This window comes from Pseudorasbora parva, chromosome 15, assembly GCF_024679245.1.
Source record: "Pseudorasbora parva isolate DD20220531a chromosome 15, ASM2467924v1, whole genome shotgun sequence".
Lineage (NCBI taxonomy): Eukaryota > Metazoa > Chordata > Actinopteri > Cypriniformes > Gobionidae > Pseudorasbora > Pseudorasbora parva.
In genome coordinates this window covers 27144875-27168178 of record NC_090186.1, presented here as the reverse complement: position 1 = coordinate 27168178, position 23304 = coordinate 27144875, and the positions used below count along the sequence as shown (strand labels likewise).

At 38.5% G+C, this 23304-nt stretch overlaps 1 protein-coding gene across 1 annotated transcript; it reads left to right on the top strand.

Annotated features, from left to right (window-relative positions):
- Positions 1–10784: 10784 nt before the first annotated feature.
- On the top strand, positions 10785–22081 carry thbs1b (thrombospondin 1b). The gene is made up of 23 exons (XM_067417525.1): positions 10785–10942; positions 11039–11122; positions 11593–12152; positions 12232–12307; positions 12712–12801; positions 12890–12999; positions 13107–13232; positions 13704–13800; positions 14886–15059; positions 15149–15325; positions 15412–15585; positions 15670–15797; positions 16308–16460; positions 16551–16769; positions 16859–16966; positions 17415–17574; positions 17885–18003; positions 18615–18849; positions 18935–19162; positions 19573–19844; positions 19928–20025; positions 20131–20270; positions 20366–22081. The coding sequence occupies exons 2-23, from the start codon at positions 11059–11061 to the stop codon at positions 20371–20373; spliced, it is 3516 nt and encodes a 1171-aa protein (XP_067273626.1). The 5' UTR covers positions 10785–10942; positions 11039–11058; the 3' UTR covers positions 20374–22081.
- The last annotated feature ends 1223 nt before the right edge of the window (positions 22082–23304 follow it).

The following is a 23304-nucleotide window of genomic DNA, read 5'->3' as shown; positions in this document are numbered from 1 at the left end:
ATATTTATAAGCGATGTGACCCTAAAAGAATACCAAATGCTACATGTCACATATTTCAGCAAAGATAATCACTGAGAAATAAGTGTTAGATATACAAAAGAAAATGTCATAAAAACATTTCCTCAAAATATCAGAGGGCATGGATTCTGCGTACTACTCATCAAGAACACAAACATATTTATTTAATTAGTAACTTATCAACAATGTCTTGAAAAAAGAACACAGCACAAGTGTGTACCTGAGTAAATTATATCAGTGTACGATTACCGAGAACCAGGCTGACACCCCTTTATGCCTAGTCATGAGGGAGATTTCTGGCAAATTGCATGTTTGTTGATTCTCAATGCTGGGCCTTGGGATGTTAAACACGTCTGGGCCGGTTCTTCCAGAAAACAGTTTGCAGGACAGCACAATTCTGAGTAGGTATGAACCCAGGGGCAATTACAGAAGTGACGCTAGAGCAGACAACTAGCTTCTAAATTACCACTTTTGAAAGCGTCCCATTGGAGCGTCAAACAGGATAAATAAAAGCGATGTTCTGGCTGCTGCTCTGCGCTTGGGATGACTCAGTGTGTGTACATGTCTCCTAGGATATTTTCCTATAGTATGCAACAATCCCAGGAATGTGGGCATGGCAGGTGAACTTCCAATGTCCCCAAATATGGGTGGTGCAGTGGTTTAATACAGTTGGGATTGGAGTGTTTGTGTATGTGTAGGTGGAATGTTCATTTCCATATCGAGAGGAAATGGTTTAACATTCCTTGCTGATTCAAGTCATCAAGATAACAAAATGGGCAATTCTTGATTTTTGTATGCAGTTTTACAGTGTTTATTGTAAATTATTGATCTGTGCACATTTTTTAAAATTCATGTGCTCTCGTAATCTTCAAATAAAATAACATCCCCTCTATCTTGCAGCGCCATCTTCTCTTCTCTGATGATGTGTTTGCAGCGCAAGGGCGGGACAACCTGTCACTCACATGACATCACATCACATCCATTCACAATTAATCCCCAATGCAAAATCAACTGTAGCCCTATATTATATTGTTTTATTTTATTTTTGTTCAAGCAGTCACAACAGGGATGAAAAGACTATCACAACATTCGTGTCATGCCGACTATCATCACAGACGTAGCTAATTTGTTGAACCAATATTTGTGAACCAATATTTTAGTAAACCTGCTTAAAGTACATACTGCAGCATACTTCTTTTGGTTTTATTCACGAGAGTTTATTATATTCATTTTGAAAATTCATAAATCTATTAAAGAAAACTAAGCTGTGGTGAAAAGATCTGTTTGAATTACAGTTTTTAAATTAATTTAAAAACATACAAATTCTTTTTATTATAAATTGTATGAAATTATTATAGCCTATTTATTTAACTTTATTTATATATAGGGATTTTTGCATTCAGATTGTTTTAAAGCAGCTTCTCAGTGTTACACAGGAAAATAATGCTACAGAATTTGATTCGGCTGTACAGCCGCACTGGAGAGAACAGTGATGTTCAATGTAGGTGTAGGTGATGTCCAGCCTCAAAACCAGTGTAGAAAATAGCCTATTACTTATTAGTTATGATGTTTTTGAATGTAAAAGCCAAACAAACATCAGTCGTTAACCTCAGACAACAGTATACATTTTTTTTAAAAGCCAGTTCATGACACCTTTAAGAAGAGGATCTATTACCTCTGGAAGCATAGTCGGTAAACTGTCGAGCATGCATGTTGTTGATTTTGATGATTTAACTACTTTAACAAATTCTTACTCTCCGATAGCAAGGAATGAATGTAATTTTTCCTCAGAGACAGTACAATACATTGTCTGATGTGATAGTAGACTGCATGGTTATAACTTTTGTCCTAATATTATCAATCTTACAAGTAAAGAAGTTCGAGTCATTACTGCTGTGCTGTTTACAAACGTCAAATAAATACCTATTGTTTTGTTTGTTTTCTTCTAAGAGAGTCGAGAAATAAGCTGATCTAGCAATTTTTAAAGGTGTCATGAACTGGCTTTTTAATTTTTTTATACTGTTGTCTGAAGTCAACTAATGACGTTTGTTTGGTTTTTACATTCAAAAACGGCATAACAGTAAGTAATAGGCTATTTTCTACACTGGTTTTGAGGCTCTCTCCTGAACGCTGGATTTTGATGGGCGTGCTGCACTAGAGACTTGGAAGTAAACGCCCACGGCTAAGATTGGTTAAGATTTGCATATTTAATGAGCTTCAGCTCCAGTCATATCTATGCCCCTGTCTATTCAGATGAGGGATTTTTTTGTAAGCGGGAACTAGAATGATTCTCTCGACCACAGGGCTCGTAAACGTCCTTTATTAAACAAACACAATGATTTATTTCTCATCCGCCCACGATTGATTGGACTATTATTGTTGTATTACATGCCCCACCCAATCGGTCGGTAGAACCGTGCGCACACACACACACACACACACACACACTTGTGCACCCTTCAAATGTCAAGTCAAGAGTGTGTACAGCGCAGGTCAATAAAGGAATATTATTTCACTATTTGAGATTAATCAGCCTGCTGACTGGCTTACGTTTTGGTACGCCGTCTGGAAAACACATAGCCCTGAGACGTTGGGCTTTGAGAGCCCTGGCCCATACATGTCCAGCGTGCTAAAGGTATGTTGTGTTAGACGCGTAACATTACACACAATCAAAATGATCTATAACAATACAATACTATTACATATACACCTTAAAGGATTATTGGGAATACCTGTTCAATTTCTCATGAATGCAATTATTTAATAAACCAATCACATGGCAGTTGGGTCAATGCAATTAGGTTTTGGTCCTGGTCAAGACAATCTCCTGAACTCCAAACTGAATGTCAGAATGAGAAAGGAAGGTGATTTAAGCAATTTTGAGCGTGGGATGGTTGTTATTGCCAGACGGGCCTGTCTTTGAGTATTTTACAATCTGCTCAGTTACTGGGATTTTCACACACAACCATTTCTAGGGTTTACAAAATGGTGTAAAAAGGAAAAACATCCAGTATGCGGCAGTCCTGTGGGCGAAAATGCTTTGTTGATGCTAGAGGACCGGAGGAGAATGGGCCGACTGATTCAAGCTGATAGAAGAGCAACTTTGACTGAAATAACCACTCATTACAACCGAGGTATGCAGCAAAGCATTTGTGAAGTCACAACACACACAACCTTGAGGTGGATGGGCTACAACAGCAGAAGACCCCACCGGGTACCTCTCATCTCCACTACAAATGGAGGTAAAATAGGCCTGGTCTGATGAGTCTCGATTTCTGTTGAGACATTCGAATGGTAGAGTCAGAATTTGGCATAAACAGAATGAGAACAGGGATCCATCATGGCTTGTTACCACTATGCAGGCTTCTGGTGGTGGTGTAATGGCGTGGGGGATGTTTTCTTGGCACACTTTGGGCCCCTTAGTGTCAATTGGCTGGTGTCTATTTTCATTTTCTGTGTAATAATCGCCAATAATTAGGGCACTTTCAACAGGATTCTCAGTGGGTGCATCATTGAGTGGGGAGAACCTGTTTGATGTTCTAATCAGAACGGAAGAGGGGTTTTTTTTGTTCCGCTATGCCATTTCACAGTCACCTAGTTGCCCTGCTGACTTTACAGCCGGAACCGAACAATGTACAGAGTTCACTAAGCTATTCAAATCCAAATCAGTGTATAAAGCTGTTTCATTCTCACTACTCTCAAATAAAGTCTGGACTGTCTCTAATAACATTTATTTTAATTATTAAACGCATTGTACTTATTACATTTATTTAACATTCTATTACATTAAGAATATTTGTATTATAAATTGTATGAAATTATTATATTTATTTATTATAAAATAAAAATTATAAAAAATTATCATTTTTAAATGCATTTGTAATTACTACATTTATTTTACATGAATTATATTACATTTATTAAATTACTGTATATATTCAAATAATTAAAGATGTTTAAAATTATGTATTAACAAATGTCACTCTAATCAGATTGAGGTTGATTAAAGGCTATTAGGAAAGTGTATGTTTTTGTCTGGTTTGATAGAGTCAAGTGATAGCTGTCGTAAAACCACTGATGCTGGGTCTGGTTTGGTAGTGATAAGATCATTGACAACAGTAGAAGAATGGTTAAAGCTCTTAGGAACGATGACGGCATGTGTTCTCCTGCAGCCTGGGTCAACAAGGTCGTGCTTCTGTGTAGAATATACAGATGTTTCCACTTCTCTGGGAAAGTTAATACTGCGATAAGCTACTAACAGATGAGAATTAATCAGTTTGCCAGAGTGCAGATGTCAAGTCCATTTTTAAGTTTAACAAGTACGAAACGCTCTGAGCAAGACTGACTTTTAACTACAGCCTGAGAACAGACAGCCTGAGAACAGACCACAACACCACTGTGGTCATTAAACTTCTGGTTATGAGATTAACAAAATCAATGATACAAATTGATGTTGCAAAAATCTCAGGTGCACAACCAAATGAGGATGTAAAAAAAAGAAAAAGAAAAAAAGTCAACCTTTAGAAAAAGTGCAACATTCACAACATTCATACAAACGTGAAGCAAGGTTAATAAAAGGTTATGCTTGTAAACAATATTTTCCTGTGCTTAAGCATATGCAAATCAGAGATGCCAAACAAAACTACTGTGCCATTAACGATCATGACTGTTATGTCACACATGTTGACTACTTTGAAGAACTTGATGTTCAGACTGGCCAAATATGGTGTGAATCTTCAGGGGTGGAATGAAGTGGCTTGCTCTCAGGCAACTACCACAAAATGATTCAGAACACAGTGCGTTTCTTTTTTTTTACCGCTAACTAGACTCAGGAATGCAAATTACATTGTGCATGGAAACACATTAAAAGGAAGCTGGCACATTATGACCTTCTGCTAGAGAGATGATGGAACAGACGATGAAAACATTCCCTGACACTGAAAGATATTTAGCAACTTGTATAATACGGAGACCTGTGGAAACAAATCTCCTTTCATCTGTGAGATCTGCTGGCCATGATCCTGGCACGCAGACCGAGTGTCTTTGGTCTAATATCTCTACTCTGAAGTTATACAGGTAAAGTGTGGATTACTTGAACAGCTGCACAGGTGGTCACAGTTCATCCTAATCCTACATCTGAAACGATCCAACTGTTTTGTTCTGAGTCAAGATAGTATATTAGTCATACTCTAAATAGTCATACAAAATAGTCGATGACAAAATATGCAGACCAAATCTGCCTCTTTAGTTATGATCCTGTGTGGCCTGTGACCTCGGGTTAGAGATAAATTCATATGAACATGCCATTCAGCTGACTTAATGCTCTTCAGTGCAGCTTTTCCTGCACATAACTTGCTGAGAGACATAAACAAGATGCTTAAGTGTCTCTGAATCAACACTCCAAAGCACTTGGCTGGTCTCAGACAGAGGTTGTTTTGGTTTAGTATGGAAAGGTATTCCTGTCTATTAGCTTTCTTGGGGACGACTTAAGACATGGGGCTTAATACTGCTCATCCTGAAAAATAATAAAATCACTCTGTACAGTACTATAAATGAGTATATATACATTATATATTGTGTGTAATGTGTGGTATCACATATTTATATTTTATAACCATGAAAGACAGTTTATATATTGGTTTATTCAGGGCCATAACCACCAAAGACATTGAGGGGGACAAGACCACCGAATAAGGAGAAATTGCCAAATTGTCCCACTCAGTATTTGATATTCTTGATGCTGCTTTGCTGTACTCCATTCCTCTCTGATTGTTGCTGGGATAACAAAAATAAAAAGTTACATTTTTAGGCTGGTCTGCCTCATCGGTCTAACAGTGCTCGTCAGAATGAAGGAGATCGCCAATCAAATCAATGAAGCTGGGGCTCAGTGAAAGAGTGCATCATAAGATGTAAGTAGCTAAACATTTAATATTTGACAACTAACTGTTTTACGATTAAAAACTTTCAACGACCGACAGTAATACTGACTTGACATTGAAATTTCACCATTATGAATCAAAAATATGACATTATTTATGTAAATCACAACTGAATTTGACGTGAAAAGAAATGTTTTACATTTTTGCATATTAAGCAGACTAAAATAAAGTGAATGTGTGCATATATTGTGGTCTTCATATTTACTTAAAGTGATAGATCACCCAAAAATAAAAATGTTATGTTTATCTGCTTACCCCCAGGGCATCCAAGATGTAGGCGTGTTTGTTTTTTCAGTAGAACACAAATTAAGATTTTTAACTCAAACCATTACTCGTATAATGCATGTCAATGGGGTGTTTTTCTATGAGAGCCACTATGAGAGTAAAAAAGACAAACGACATACGAATCCATATTAAGCCCATCGGCTTGTAACGATAAATTGATGTCTTAAGACACGAAACGATCGGTTTGTGTGAGAAATCGAACAGTATTTATATCATTTTTTTTTTTACCTCAAATACCTACAACACTATGTACATCAGCCGTCCCCATGCCATCACTGCTTGCACATGAAGTCAAATTACACGATAAGTCGTATAGATATGCGCAAGAGATCACTTTCACCGATTGTATCCAATTGAGATACGCTGGATCTTGTACATTTGACCTCACTTGCCAGAAAGTGATGGTGCAGTAACCAAAGGTGCTTACTCCTTGTTTATTATAGGGAAACGGATAAGGGGAAAACGGCGCATAAGGCATGAGAAGCTGTTATACCTTTTATTTTACGTTATTTGTATATTTGGAAATTAATTTGGTATTAATTTATTCTCAAACTCAATGGACTGAAAACTAGCTAACACTAGAAAAGCTGCTGATAATGCATAACATTTGCGGATAAATAACATCAGAGCAAAACCTTATTTTATTAAATGATTTGGTTTTTAAAGAGCATATTGCAGGTTAAAATTTTTTTGAGATAAACATATAACCTTGTATGAAAATGCCATATGAAAAGGTAATGCGGGATTTAAAATGTTTTTAAAAGACATAAGAGCACAAATTTAGCAGATAAAGTGGCCGTTTCGTTGGCTGTTTGTAAAAACCGCTGTTTTTTTCAACATTGCGTCATATTACGTCACGACAGGGAGTCGTCTGCCAAGCTCTGCATTCGCTCAGTGCAGAATAGGTTGGTATTCTGTAGTAATCATTGTATTTTCGCTAGTTTTTCTATTTAAATTTATCATTGTCATTCTTTAGATAGAAAACATTACTTGTGTGCAAATGATTTGTTGAAAAGCATAGAACAGCAGCCTTTTCAACAGAAACAACCAGAGAGGGAGTGAGAGCGCACGTGCGTATGTATGTGTGTGTGTCATGGTGTGTGTGTGTGTGTGCGTGTGTGTGTGTGTGTGTGTGTGTGTGTGTGTGTAAAAAGGCACTGTATGGTTGCAGCAACTGAGCTATAGCATAATAATACTCATAGATCTAGCCTGTGACATTGTTGTGCATGATTTGGCAATAGGGGACAGCCATGCTGGTGAAATTCAAGCCGACTCCCGAATTTTTTGATTTTGTATGTTTAAAAAATATCGTGAGAGAGGGAGGTGCGAGAAACGTGCTCGGCTAGTCGTGTTTTTCCTCACATGCTGCGAGCCAAGACCGAGCATCCACAATGTCCACGCGAGGGAAAAACATCGTCTGCGAGCTCGTAATGTTATGTCAACAAAAACAGCACCGGGTAACGTTACGCCCCGCGCCCGGCTTTAACGTCTAATGTGGACGGCGAGTGTGACTTAAGCCGAATGGTCTGGACTTATTATTAGTTTCTGTTATTGGTATCAATACTTCTAGATGACCAATACCAGCTTTGCGATTGCCTGATACATGATAATTATCTGCAAAGTATTGTAATCTGAGCAGTCTTAGCGTATAATGTTATGAGCCAACTCTCTCACCTGCTCTGTTTTCCACTGTTTCTCCTCACACAACAATTCAAATCATCTCCTCTAATCGTTGTTCTGTCTAATCCTGGCATGTCCCTTATTGTGTGTCATAATTGCATGGCTGTGGTCTGCCATATGAGTATTAATAAACATTTATAATTTCCTCAGCGTCCGAACTGCCATTGCGATCCATTGTTTAGCTATGGTTGAAAGTCACGGCACTCCCTTTCGTTATGTCACTTCCGATTTGCGCATTTTTAGATGCGGAAGTAAAATTTTCTCACAAAAACGACTCAAAAAGTCTTATTAGCATAATTACAAGTATATTTTAAAGAAATTCTAGGTCCTACATTATTTTTCTATACACTGACTCACTGGAGTCTCTAACCTGCAATATGCTCTTTAATGTATGACTTTTATAAACACCGCATCCGTAGGAGCTGCCATTGCTGTTTTGCAGGCTGTGTGACGTCAGAGCTCGTAACTGGGAGTACATCAATCTAGTAGGAGTTCACGGGTGCACTTCCAGTGCACTTCCACGGGTTGAAGGTTGGAAAAACACAGGTTACTGCTGCCTAGAACGCAGCATAAGTATCCAAAGAAACGTACAAATATAACCCCAATGGCACTTTCAAACTGTTAGTGAAATAGTGGTTGTGCAAGGTTGTTTTTAAATCTGAACTGTGATGAGTAATAACAGGACTGAAATCGCCTGCCCCTCCTGTATTTATCGGGCCGTGAGTAGATAATTGCTCAGTGTGATGGGTCATATCTTACTCACTTATCTCCTGGACTTGTGCATGCCATGACAGCTCAGACATCATCTAGACATATGATGATTACTGCTTACAAGTAAGCTTAAAAAAGAACAGAAAATATGCATAAACTTGCAAAAAATGTGATCGTTTTGGAAGGATTTTTCTAGTCATGCCTTTATTTATGATGTTTTACACCAAATGTAAGCAGCTGTCCCATAACTAGAATATTTTCTCCTTCACCTTTGCAATCGGTCAACTCAAGTTCCACAGAAGCTGTTCACTTAGAGAAGCTTGTGTGCGTCATTGGGAGAAAGTATGGTTTCCATGACAGAGCTTTGGAAGCTATTTAGCTGAGTTATGTCGGAGACACTCGGACCGACAACATCTCTTGAGACCGGGTGGCACTTGAGATCTGTGAGCACAATAGGCCTGCATGGCCACGGGGCACAGAGAGTAAACACAAAGTAAAGATCGAACTTGTGGCTGACACATAACCTCTTGTAATATCTGTCCAGAGAGGTTTATCACTCTGACCCTCCAAACAATACAGCTAGCACCCTAACCCAAGATCAGAGAGATTAAACTTCAACTAACTTCTACAGCTGCTCACAAATGAGACATTCATCACTGTGAAAAGCAAAACTGCACATTCATTTGAAGAAGTGTCTTAATTCCTGTTGTTTCACTGAAAAATCAACTACCAAGGTGGCTGTCAAGTCTAAGTATTAGAGTCTGCAAATCCTTATTTATAGACTGTTTTGAGTAGGAATAGGAAATGGGTGGTTGATCCTCTTTTAATCATCTTAACACGTCAAGGATGCGGAAACTTTAACAGAAAAACACAACAGCTCTATGTCTCTCACCTTAAAAAAGTGCAGCCGTGTTGCTGTTTTCAAAAATATCACTTTTAAAATGTATGTATATGACTTACATTGACCAAACCACAAAATATATTGGGACAAGAGTCAACAGTAATTTATCTGTGCACACACATATATACATATGTACACACACACACACACACACACACACACACACACACACACACACACACACACACACACACACACACACACACACACACACACACACACACACACACACACACACACACACACACACACACACACACACACACACACACACACACACACACACACATTACTATTTGTAATGTTTTTGAAAGAAGTTTCTTCTGCTCATCAAGCCTGTATTTATTTGCAGAAGAAACTACAACAAAAATGTTGTAAGAACATTACAAATAGCCTATATATATATATATATATATATATATATATATATATATATATATATATATATATATATATATATATATATATATATATATATATATATATATATATGGAGAGAGAGAGAGAGAGAGAGAGAGAGAGAGAGAGAGAGAGAGAGAGAGAGAGAGAGAGAGAGAGAGAGAGAGAGAGAGAGACTTAAGTTTCTTAAGTCATTTGTCTGACAAATGACAAAATAGGGCTGAAAAGACAATTGCAACTTCCGTTCCATTTCAGAAATCCACATTAGAACCAATTTTAGGAGACCCAAGTGCTCAAATAAACACAGAACGGCCTCTAGCGGGAACACGTGCTACTGCATCCTTTTCCTTTAAGTTTAGAGCATCCTATCAGATGCTGCGAATGGTACCGAGCACTCGGATAAAGCGTATTGCTGCCTTCTCTAAAACAAAGTAGCCACTTGAATATGAAAATGTAGCTTTATAGATGTATAGACGTAGCTTTTTAGAGCATTATAGATGGCTTGAAAATATATAGCCTATATAGCCTATGTAGCTACACAAGGGTAAAGCCTTCATAAAATAACAGGAATTATTGAATGACATTGCAAGCTGAACGTGGATACAAAAATAACCAGAACTGCGGCAAATAAATAGGCACTAAACGGAAGCAGCGGTCATGAAAGTCAAAAGTATGCATGTTTATGGAATGTGTTCTTTGGAATTCGGTGCGTTTTCCACCTCGTGTGTAACTCAGACAAACGCTCTGTGAGGTAACGCAAGCTCGTCCCTTTTTCCTTCCAGCATCTGATTGGAGGAGACGCGTGCTCAGGAATGTCATGAAACTATTTAAATAGCACTTTGTTCTCTTTAGTGATAGTTAGATTGAGCACAGAAACTACGGCAAAGAAACACCGAATGCTGTAGATCGCGACTAAAGAGGAAATCCATTTTATTTTGAAACATTTTATTGACGCATCTTAGGAATTATATCACTTTCCCTGGATTTGCAGCTGTTTTACACGTGAAAGGTGCATTTTTATTTTATTTTATTTTTTGAATCATTGATTGATCAACCTGTTAAGATTATGTTTTGCTGAAGTTTCAATGATTATGATTTCTGATAGGTAAAAGAATAAGAGACAGCATGAAGTTAACTGCAATCTTTTTGCTGCTGATGCTTTGGGACTGCGAGAGCGCGAGAGTCGCAGGTGAGCGAACTAGACCAACTGATGGTGTGCTGTTGTGGTGTAGCCTATAGTAGGCTATAACTCGCTGTTACATATAATAGCAATAATTGACAGTCACTTGTTAATTATCGCAAAATAAACTCCAACTGGGTCATTAGGGTTTATGAATGGGTTTTATTTGGGTTTCTATGGGCTAGACTTACTGTGGTTTTTAATAGGCTACACTCTCCTACTTATTTTACTGCTATTTTAAATAGCCTACATGTTTTAAATACATTAAAATAAAATACTGATTCAAGTTTCTTCATTTTATAAAGTAAACCGCGTATGATCGGTCACCCTGGTAAGCAACGTTCATTATTCAGAGAAAGCTGACCGCTGAATTGACCAATCAGAATCAAGTATTCCAAAGAGCCGTGTAATTAATTAAAATATACGTTACAATTTAGCACATTATAATGAGATTTCTTTAACTTCTTAATTCCTGGTAGAAAGTCGAGACGACAACAGTGTTTACGATCTGTTTGAGCTCGTTCAAGTGCCGAGGAAAAACCACGGGGTCACCCTGGTTAAAGGCGACGACCCGTACAGCCCCGCCTACAAGATCCTGAACCCCGACCTGATTCCCCCGGTTCCCGAGAGCGCCTTCAGGGACCTAATCGATTCCATTCATGCCGAAAGAGGATTTCTGCTCCTGGTCAATTTCAAGCAGTTCAAGCACACGAGGGGAAGCCTTCTGACCGTGGAGAAGAATGACGGCTCCGGACCCATTTTCGAAATCGTTTCCAACGGGAAAGCCAACACTCTGGACATTGTATTTTCCACTGAAAACAAGCAACAGGTCGTGTCCATCGAGGAAGCGGATTTGGCGGTGGGACACTGGAAAAACATCACTCTTTTCGTGCAGGAGGATAGGGTTCAGTTCTACGTGGGATGTGAAGAGGTGAATACAGCGGAGCTCGACGCTTCCATCCAGTCGATCCTCACTCAAGAGACCCCGAGTGTGGCGAGCCTGAGGATCGGCAAGGGCGCAGTAAAGGACAGGTTTATGGTGAGTGGACAGTTCACTGTATGAATCTTGTTGCATGGTAAATGCAGCGAGATGCATTAATCACTTGTGGATTTTTTAGGGGGTGTTACAAAACGTGCGCTTTGTGTTCGGAACCACACTGGATGCGATTCTGAGGAATAAAGGATGCCAAAACTGTAAGTGTACAGAAAAGATGATAAATTAAGTATGTTGGTTTCACACCCTGTTTATTGGAGTTCTTAAATGTGAATGATATTTAAAAAAAATGTTGTTTTTTTTCACTTAAAAAAATAATAGGTCAAACTGCATGGGCATTCACCAATTTGAAACAGGAAATAATAACAGAAATAGATACAGGCCAAAAATATATAATAATAATAATAATAATAATAATAATAATAATAATAATAATAATAAGCCATCAGGTCATCAATCCACTTTACATTTTGTTCCAGTGAATGATCAATAGCAATATAAAATAAAAACGTTAAGCTCCACTCATTGTCATCAGCCTTTTCCATTAGCTCAACAATTTTTTATAATGAACTTTAAGCCACCTGAATGCCCTTTCCTCTTGCAGCAATTATGACTGATATCATCACCCTTGACAATCCCATAAATGGATCCAGACCTGCAATCAGAACTGATTTCACTGGCCACAAAACAAAAGGTAATCCTTCCTTTTCTGTAATCCATACAAATAAAATATACGTATAGGTTGAGTGTCGGTTGAGAAACTGCATATTTCTCCTATGTAGATCTGCAGATGATTTGTGGCTTCTCTTGTGAGGACCTGGCTGGCATGTTCAAGGAACTGAAAGGTCTCGGTGTGGTGGTGCAAGAACTGTCCAAAGAACTTCGCAAAGTGGTGAGGAGAAAAGTTGTTTCATGTAGATATATTGAACTTGTGAAGTGGATACTGTCGATTGACACGCTCCGTATAAATCAAACCCCAATTTTTGTTTGGTTTTCTAGACGGATGAGAAAACCATGCTCATGAATCACATGGGTATTCATGTTGGTGTCTGTATTCACAATGGAATTGTGCACAAAAACAAGGAGGAATGGACGGTGGATGATTGCACAGAGTGCACTTGCCAGGTAAGAACCCAAGTCCTTGCAGACATGTACCTGTTAAACTCTCAGAGCCGCCTGCTCTGTCATTAAGCCACTAATTTGTGTGTTAGCAAGATGAGAGCAATGTCACTCACTGTAGGAGCTCTGATACACAGTACTGGTCTTAGTCTTGTCCATTATGGCAGACTTAAGATGGATGTATCCATTTCCCTGAACTGCCTAGCCTCTAATTAAAAGTGGGAATGATGTAACTAAAGAAATACAGTAAACTAAACAAAACCTTATAAAGTAAATTCAAAGTGCCACATCCTATCAACACTGAGTAATATTTACATGCCTAATTACACAACCAGGTTATCCACATTACTTAAAGAAAATTTTTAATGTTGAATGTGGTGTTGAACCACAGCCAGAGGCTATGGTTTTAAATGCCATAGGCACCAGTTGTGGCAGATCCTTGCATATGATTAATGAGAGTCATTTTTTTAACCGCAGAACTCTGCAACGGTATGCCGCAAGATTTCATGTCCCCTAATCCCGTGTGCAAACGCCACTGTGCCTGATGGGGAATGCTGTCCTCGTTGTGGAACACGTAAGTGCAATTGAACTGCTTCATAAGACATTTTAGACACTTGTAACTTTAATCATTTGAATAATATAATTTATTGGTTATATATTCACATTGCTGTTCAAAAGTTTAAGGTCAGCACAATTTTTTTAAAGAAAATAATAATTCAGCAAGGGCGCATTAAGTAATCAAAAGACATGTTTAAGAGATTTCTATTTCAGATTTCTATTTGTTGCATAAGAATTTAAATAAAATCAAAGAATCAAAATAATTTCCTCAAAAATATTAAGCAGCACAACTGTTTTCAATATTATTAATAATAATAATATTGAGAAATGTTTCTTAAGCACCAAATCGGCATGTTTGAATGATTGAAGACTGGAGTAATGGCTGCTGAACATTCAGCTTGGCCTTCACAGGAATTAATTGCATTTTTAAATATATTATAAGCATAAGAGACCCATATGCTAAAAGCCATTTGCACTAACTGTAAATGTACAAGGAAGAAAAAAACCTTTAATGCCAACTTAAACGTATTGTAAAGACAGGCAACATTTTGACTTTTTAAAGCTTTTATAGTAAAAGAGCTGTTGCTACCCAAACATCTGCAGTCATTGTTGCGTCACACAATAGACTTCAACTGAAGTTTAACTAATGAATGGAACACTAGAGCTTTGTGCATCACTGAATCACTAAATGCTCATAATTGCCTAAATTGGTTAAAGAGAGGTGGAAAATTGGTGCTGTTTGGCAGAGACTCAAAAAAGAAACAGCATTCTCCTCATGTCTTGAGGCCTTGCCATGCATAGTAAGGATTTACATTAATATCAGCCTTACGTGTTTGAACTTATGGCATAATCAAGGGTGTTTGCAAATACCATTTCCACATTTGGAAAAGGACTCAAAGGTATCCCTGTGCATTAAGTCCACTGACATTTCGCCAGCATTCCAACTGCTTGGTACATGCCAGGGTTCCCTGGAGTGCTCTGTCTCGAACTGCCCAGGCTAAATTGAGTCCATTAAGGCCCAGTATTAAAAGCTTTTCTCCATTTTGCTGCTTTAGAAAGAAGGAATAGCTCTGCTATTGTCTTGTTTTGCTCTCTCGACAGCGAGCGACTCCGCTGAGGATGGCTGGTCCCCCTGGTCTGAATGGACCCATTGTTCTGTGTCCTGTGGAAGGGGCATTCAGCAGCGCGGCCGCTCTTGTGACCGCATCAATAACAACTGCGAGGGCACGTCTGTGCAAACGAGAGACTGCTACCTCCAGGAGTGTGACAAGCGCTGTGAGTGGTGTCCAACAACAATAAATGTCTACAGTTTTTCCTCACATTTGAGGGAAAAAGTAACACTTTGCATCTTTCATTTTCAACAGTTAAGCAAGATGGTAGCTGGAGTCACTGGTCACCCTGGTCCTCCTGTTCGGTCACCTGTGGTGCTGGCGTTATCACTCGCATCCGTCTCTGCAACTCCCCAACACCTCAGATGGAAGGCAAAGATTGCCAGGGTGAAGGTCGGCAAACTGAGAGGTGTGAGAATTCACCATGTCCAAGTAAGTGAACACCATGTGAAATGTGCAAGAAAAATAATAATAGAAAAGTACATTTATCTAATTTCTTTTATTGTACATCTTCATAGTCAATGGTGGCTGGGGACCATGGTCACCCTGGGACACTTGCTCTGCTACCTGTGGCGGTGGTGTCCAAAATCGTAAGCGCCTTTGCAATAATCCAGTACCAAAGTATGGCGGCAAAGACTGCGTGGGAGATGCAAAGGCCAGCCAGCGTTGCAACAAGCAAGCCTGTCCAATTGGTGAGTTATAGTATCACTCAACCCTTCAGATGATCCTAATCTGTGTTTCCAAGTTAAATCAATCACTTATGTTTATTTCCACAGATGGATGTCTTTCAAATCCATGTTTTGAAGGAGCCCAGTGTACAAGCTTCCCGGATGGCTCCTGGAAGTGTGGAAAATGCCCCACAGGGTACACTGGCAATGGAATCAACTGCAAGGATATCAATGAGGTGCAGTCAAAAAGTCAAATCAGTTATCTCAAATTACAAGAATGTACTTATCACAACATTTTAATCTAAGGTATAAAAATGGATGCTGATTTTGAGATTGGCTATAGATTTCATTTAAAATTGTTTATAAATGATTAGGCCTGGTTTAATGTAAACCAGACAGGGTTTACATTAAACCAGGAAATTCAAGTAGATTTTATAAACGTGCCTAACCAATCTTGAGACAAAACAATGGCACTGACATAGTTTAAGATGGTCAGATCAAGTTATTCTCAATTAAAACTTAAACATGCATTTTAGTCAGGGACCAGCTTAAGCCTCGCCTGTGAAACCGAGGGTTAGTATTTTAACTTAAGGCATTGGTTAAATATAATATAAATGTATATCCAAAATCAATTTAATACAAAAATGAAAAATGAAAAAAATCATGAATCCCTACTTTTCTTTATGCTTATGCTCTTATGACTACAACATAATGTAAAAATCCCATTCTTTATCTCTTCATTACAGTGTGAGGAAGTCCCTGATGCCTGCTTTGAATTTAATGGAGTCCACAGGTGTGAGAACACAGTGCCAGGGTACAACTGCCTGCCATGCCCCACTCGCTACACCGGCCCACAGCCGTTTGGTCGCGGAGTGGAGGACGCTGCTGCCAAGAAACAGGTAAATGAAAGAACACAGAAAAGATTACAGATTACCAGCATGCACCTGCTTATGAACCGATGCGCGCTGACCGATTTATCTTTGCTGCAGGTGTGCACGCCTCGTAATCCCTGCCTCGATGGAAGCCACGACTGCAATAAGAACGCTCGCTGCAACTACCTGGGCCATTTCTCAGACCCCATGTACCGCTGTGAGTGCAGGCCTGGCTTTGCTGGAAATGGACACATCTGTGGAGAGGACACTGATCTTGATGGCTGGCCTAATGCTGATCTTGTGTGCGTCGAGAACGCAACCTACCACTGCAAAAAGGTTGGCATATATCGGCTTCATTTGTTAATTAAAAAATACTTTCATTGTAGCTATTGTTCATTTTCACACATAACTCTTTTGTTTTAAAGGACAACTGCCCCAATCTTCCCAACTCTGGGCAAGAGGACTATGACAAGGATGGAATTGGCGATGCTTGTGATGATGACGACGACGACGACGGCATTCCTGACGACAGGGTAAAAATATAGTTGCAATACTGTCTAAATATTCCACAGATGCTTAAGCCAGTCAAGGGAATATTTGTTTTGCACAGTGTATGAATGAAGAAAAAAAGTAAAACCGCCCAAATTTTACAGAGCTTACAGTTTGAAATTCAGGCGGAGGTGTGGAAAAAAAAGTGCTGTGTAAAGTAAACTCAGTTTCTTTTGGAGACAAACCTCAAATTCCACCAAAGGAGTACCTTTCTGAAAGACCTGCTGTGTATCTCGCTAATCCAATATTATCCTTGGTCCAAATCCTAAAATAAGGCTCGCTTTTATCGTTGCGCTCCTCTAAATAGACCTACACAGCCGCAGCCAAATTACAAGCCTGACATCTAAAAGTAATAACCTTCGTGTGAGAGGGCCCTGTGAAGAATCGCTTTGCCATGTTTCTACATCTGAACTGTGGTCTCTTTTAAAATAGGACAACTGCCCACTCATCTTCAACCCAAGACAGTATGACTATGATCGGGACGATGTGGGAGACCGCTGCGATAACTGTCCGTACAACAGTAACCCAGACCAGACCGACACAGACAACAATGGTGAAGGTGACGCCTGTGCTGTGGACATTGATGGAGATGGTACGAAATTGCTTGTTTATCCATTCATAGGCCATTCCATGACAAACCTGTTAAGAAAATATCCATGATTCACTCCATAATCAAGAAATATAAGAAATTGTATTGCTTTTTATTATTATTATTATTGTCACATTTTCAAGACCATTTAGCATATTTGACCCCCAGCAATTATCAATACCATAATGTACTTTTTTTTTTAAAATATGGATATTTTCTTGAAAGGTTTTTAATGAGAATCCTCTCCTCAGACTCTATTTATTAGAGGTGCATGTGCATTCAGTCTTCACCATAATATCATTCTTTTTGACAGGTATTTTGAATGAGAATGACAACTGCCCATATCTATACAATGTCGACCAGAAAGACACCGATCTTGATGGAGTTGGTGACCAGTGTGACAACTGCCCTCTGGAACACAACCCAGACCAGGTATATATATGAATGTGAGACTTTGAGCGAGTGAATACTGCAGGTGTTTTCAAACCATTATATAATCCACAGAGATCTATGTGCTGTTCAGTTCAGCTGCAGAGCAATTGCTAAAAAAAAATACCCAGAGGGTAGTCGTAGTCTCTACTAAGCTATGTATGGGAGGAGTAAATCCTCTTCTCCTTGAAGCCAAAGCCACACAATAAAGCACTAGGAGGCTTTTCAGGGACACTCACTAGTGTTCAATTAACCCAAAGGATATGTGGAGGTAAAGAATGGTTATTAGTGAGGAGTGAGAGATTTGCCGTTGGGTTTATGCATGCCCTGTCGGCACTCAATCCCTGCGGATCACACCTGTGCCATGGTTAACTGAAGAGAAGGAATGTACCCCTCCTTTCCTCATTAGACTCTGAAATGTGACTGTGGTAGTGCCAAGCTTGAGGAACATGAGATTGCTTTTTGAGAAATCCTACACAGATGGGCCAACTAGGATAGAACTTTGTGCCTTTTAGAAAAATACCTAATCTAGTGGGAATATTTTTATTAAGAAAGCCATAGAGATTTACTTTGCCATTTAGATGTGTACTGATTCTACGCTCTCACTCTAACAGCTTGACTCTGATTCGGACCGTGTTGGAGACAAATGTGACAGCAACCAGGATATCGATGAGGACGGTCACCAAAACAACCTAGACAACTGCCCGTACATCCCCAATGCGAACCAGGCTGATCATGACAAGGACGGTAAAGGAGATGTATGTGACTACGATGATGATAATGATGGCATCCCTGATGACAAAGACAACTGCAGATTGGTTTCCAATCCAGATCAACTAGATTCTGATGGTCAGTTTTGTATCTGAACATTCCTAACTATTGCATTTATTAATGTAAATATTTATACTTACGAGTTTAACTTCTCCATTTTTAGGCGATGGACGTGGCGATGCCTGTAAAGACGACTTTGACCAGGACAATGTCCTAGATATCTATGACGTGTGTCCTGAGAACTTTGACATTAGTGTAACCGACTTCCGCAAATTCCAAATGGTACCTCTGGATCCCAAGGGCACTTCTCAGATTGACCCCAACTGGGTGGTTCGTCACCAAGGAAAAGAACTGGTTCAGACAGTCAACTGCGACCCTGGCATTGCTGTTGGTACGTCTAGTCTTTTTTTTAAAAGCATAGAATTATAATTTCACCTAAGTGACAATAAATAGAAATACTTGCACACCTAAAAAAAATACTAGGCAGTGTGTAAGATATGAAGTAATATCATAAACAGAGAAGAAAAATCCCACACTGTGCCATAGCTTGCAAAAAAAGACAATATTAACTACATTTTTTGGTCATTATTCATGAATGAAAACTCAAATGAAAACTAACTGAAAACATTTTTATCTACTGAAACTATGGAAATCTGTGACCAACCTAAGATACATTTTCATGCATCCAAATCTAAATAAAAATGGGCACAACATAATTTGTATAAAGGCATTCAAAAACGTTTATATACAAAGAGTAAACAACTACAACATTCTAACCTGTTTTTCCTGAATTTTTCAAAGGTTTTGATGAATTCAATTCAGTCGACTTCAGTGGAACGTTCTTCATCAACACAGAGAGGGATGATGATTACGCCGGCTTTGTTTTTGGATACCAATCCAGCTCTCGCTTCTACGTGGTCATGTGGAAACAGATCACACAGACCTACTGGTCCAGCACACCTACCAAGGCACAGGGTTACTCAGGGCTATCAATCAAAGTGGTTAATTCCACCACAGGGCCAGGCGAGCATCTGAGGAACGCCCTTTGGCACACTGGAGACACTCCAGGACAGGTATGTTTCAGCAAGTTAGCTGATGAAATCAGGTTGAAAGCTGTCATATGAGTACCAACATTTCTGTACTCGATTCATTTTAGGTGCGCACACTGTGGCATGACCCGAAGAACGTGGGATGGAAGGACTTCACTGCTTACAGATGGCACCTGACTCATAGACCAAGAACTGGACATATAAGGTATATTTTACTATGTATACCCTGAGGATATATTGTTATTGATACAAATATTTGCCTTCTGATGATATTTTCATGTGCTAATAAAATGTTCTCTACAAATTTCAGAGTGGTCATGTATGAAGGCAAAAAGATCATGGCAGATTCTGGCAGAATTTATGACAAAACATATGCAGGTGGAAGACTAGGTCTCTTTGTCTTCTCACAAGAGATGGTGTACTTCTCAGACCTCAAATACGAATGCAGAGGTGAGCGTCAACACATTGCATTGGCATCCAAATAAATGTCTGCTTACTTTTATTTATTCAATATTAACACTTACTATTTTTCGCTTCATTTTCAGATGTGTAATTGCACAGTCAGGAAGTTTATCAAAGAATGCACCTTTCCATATAAATATATAATCCGGGCAAAGTCCAGGGACAGATTTGACGCTACTTGCTCTGCTCACAAACTGGTGGAATGAGAAAGCAGGTGGTCAATTTCAATATAATTGTCACTGGTTGAGATAGAAACCACGTGGCTGCCGATTCAGAATATCTGGACTCCTCCACCATTAGCAGGTAGAGCAGAAGAAAGTCTTCCTCGCTTCGCTTAATTGGGAAGACCGAGATCTCTCTCTGAAAAACCTCATTCGGCTCTGTGTGGGAAGAGCTCCCAACAGATAAGCTATGCACTTCAAAACCTTTATTCTCTCTCTCTCTCTCATGTGTTCTCTTCCTGAAAAGATCTCCAAATTATGGCTACTTTAGAGAGAGCACAACCCTTTTAAAAAGATTACTATTATACTATTCAGTATTTGATCACATCTTTAAACCGATTTATTGACCAGAAAAAAGCAAAGAGAATGTTTAAGATATCAAACAATCAATCAACAAATTGTTAAACATTTTTGCAAATAATCCCAATCTGTCATTTATAGATTTTTATTGTTTGTCTATCTAAATGTTTTGCTTAGCAGAGGCTCGTCTTAAGCATAATGTACATTCATAAAGGTCTGGCGGGAGATAACTCGTGGTTTAGTGGGCATAGTTTTCTCAGGGCTAGATGGTTAAACCATTTTAACAATACATTAGAAATGGCATAATGGAAGGTTGTATGAAGAGCAATTGGACAGACCCAAGATTGAAGATTCTCCATTACTGGAAATGACTTGGCCACAAATGGATACTAGATTACTAAGTACTCTAGCCTCCTTTCTAAGGGAAAGTTGAGTTCTTTCAGACATCTATATATATTTATGTAGCACTTACAAAATGCTTTTCGCGTTTGGCTAAACTGTGCTTTGAGGGTCTTTCTAAAGATGAGCCTCGTTAAAAAAACAACATTTCAACATTTAAAAGAAAAATAAACCTTCATAACCAAGGGTCTTTCCGATGCTACTCATCCAAGCCTTTCCAGTCAAGAACAATTCATCCATCACTTCCAAAAGAGATGATCTTCTGACCTGTTTGCCTTTTCTGTAGAGAGAGAGATAAAGGAAAACTTTAATGTACAAATATTACCTCATTGCTGTTTTGTAATTTGATCAAGCAAAAGCTTTTAAATACTTTTTTTTCCTTTGCTTAAAGAAAATAAATTGGTTGCCTTATTGCTACTGTAGCACAAGTTGTAAATAGTATATAGAAAAAAACAGCCAGCCCCACATCCCAATAAAAAATACAGTAAACGGGAGACAACATTTTTTTAGGAATACATTTGCCAGTGCTTCAAATGTCCAGTACTTTTTTTTTTAAGTTGATAAATTATTGCTCTATTTGTTGTCTCTGTATGTAAGACTGTTTCATATGTGTGTGTAGATAAATGCTATTTAAATAATTTATCATGGAATGCATTCTGAGAAGGATGCATTTCCATCTGTATAAACAGTTTGCACACTGACGTGAGGATGTTCTGTTCTTCATTGTTTGTATCTTTATTGTGTTGTTATTTTTGTACAATTAGTGATGCTTGACTGTAAACATTTTTACTTAGTTACACAATGCTATTTTTACATTATAGCAATTATTTTGGTACATACTTCAGAATAATAAACAGATGATAGACATCGTAAAACAGATGTTTATTGGCTGTGGCTGCTCTTTATTGCTGCATGCTTGCGTCTCGTGATATTTTAGTTGTGGCAAAGCAAGTCTAAATGATTGAAATTTTCTATGCGTGGCAGGAAAGGTCAAAGTGATTATAGAACATGTTCATAAAGGGCATCTTTGGCCCTAGCATGTGTTTGAAAGCAAACTGCTACATGGGATAAATGCCTTAAAAAGACGCTCAAAATAGATCTTGTATACCAAGGTCAATTTTAGTTCCAAGTTAAAGGCTGAGACGAGTTCACCTTCTTTTTCTAAAGACAGGCAAACAAGTCTTCAGAAGAAGTGTGGAATGTTGCAGCAGCGCCTCTCCTCAGGGTTAATCTTCTAATTCCTCACTCGCCCGTGGGGAGAGCGTGAACCTCCCTGACCCACTGTGTGGCATTCTGGGTTTACTTAACACAGATCTGGCTGATTTAGTGCTCCTCTGACAGGTGTGGGTCTGTAAACGCATTCATATCACACTGGCCAGGGATCAGAGAAGATCTCAGGGTTACTGTGGAGATACAGAGACAATCTGGGCAAAAGACTGCAAAATTTGCCTTTGTAATACTTGTCCAAAATTCTGTGTATATATCATGGAGATGATCTGCTTACTGGAAAGTTTAAGTCTACTTCTAAGTTCCATGACTTTCCTACATTTTGTTCACGGTGGTCGGGCCTCCCATTCATATTTACGACTTAAATAAACGTGCAATAAAAATGACATTGTTGCTATATGAATAGAAGCTGTAAATTCAAAATGTCTGAGGTACTGTCTGGTTATATATAAATCTTGAGGTTGTTTTTTGAGGTGGTAAAAAAAAATAGTAATACTGCTCTGCTCAACAGACAGAGGTTTTAGTTCCTAGGTTTGAATTATTTTTAAATTTAGCGGATTTAAAAAAAAATAAAACAATGGAAATTTGGGTCGTAATTTTTAGGTAAATGTCACGGTTTGTCTGCAAAATGATCTGTGTGGGTTTTTTAATGAGTTGCCATATATATTGAAACATAAATATAAAAAAATCTAAAAGAAATTAAAGTGGAATCACAGAGAACATTGTTTGGTTGTTTTGGGTCACAAGGCTGCATTTATTTGATCAAAAATACAATAAAAACGGTAATATTGTAAAATATTACAATTTAAAATAAATGTTTTATGTTTTAATATATTTAAAAATGTTATTTATTCCTGTAATGGCAACGGTGAAAT

What these genes read in the sequence shown, in the direction of transcription:
- thbs1b (XM_067417525.1), top strand. Translation starts at nt 11,059, where the DNA reads ATGAAGTTAACTGCAATCTTTTTGCTGCTGATGCTTTGGGACTGCGAG. An exon ending in CCAGGAGTGTGACAAGCGCT is followed by an intron (nt 15,060 to 15,148) that starts GTGAGTGGTGTC and finishes CATTTTCAACAG; the next exon opens with TTAAGCAAGATGGTAGCTGG. An exon ending in ACGCTGCTGCCAAGAAACAG is followed by an intron (nt 16,461 to 16,550) that starts GTAAATGAAAGA and finishes TCTTTGCTGCAG; the next exon opens with GTGTGCACGCCTCGTAATCC.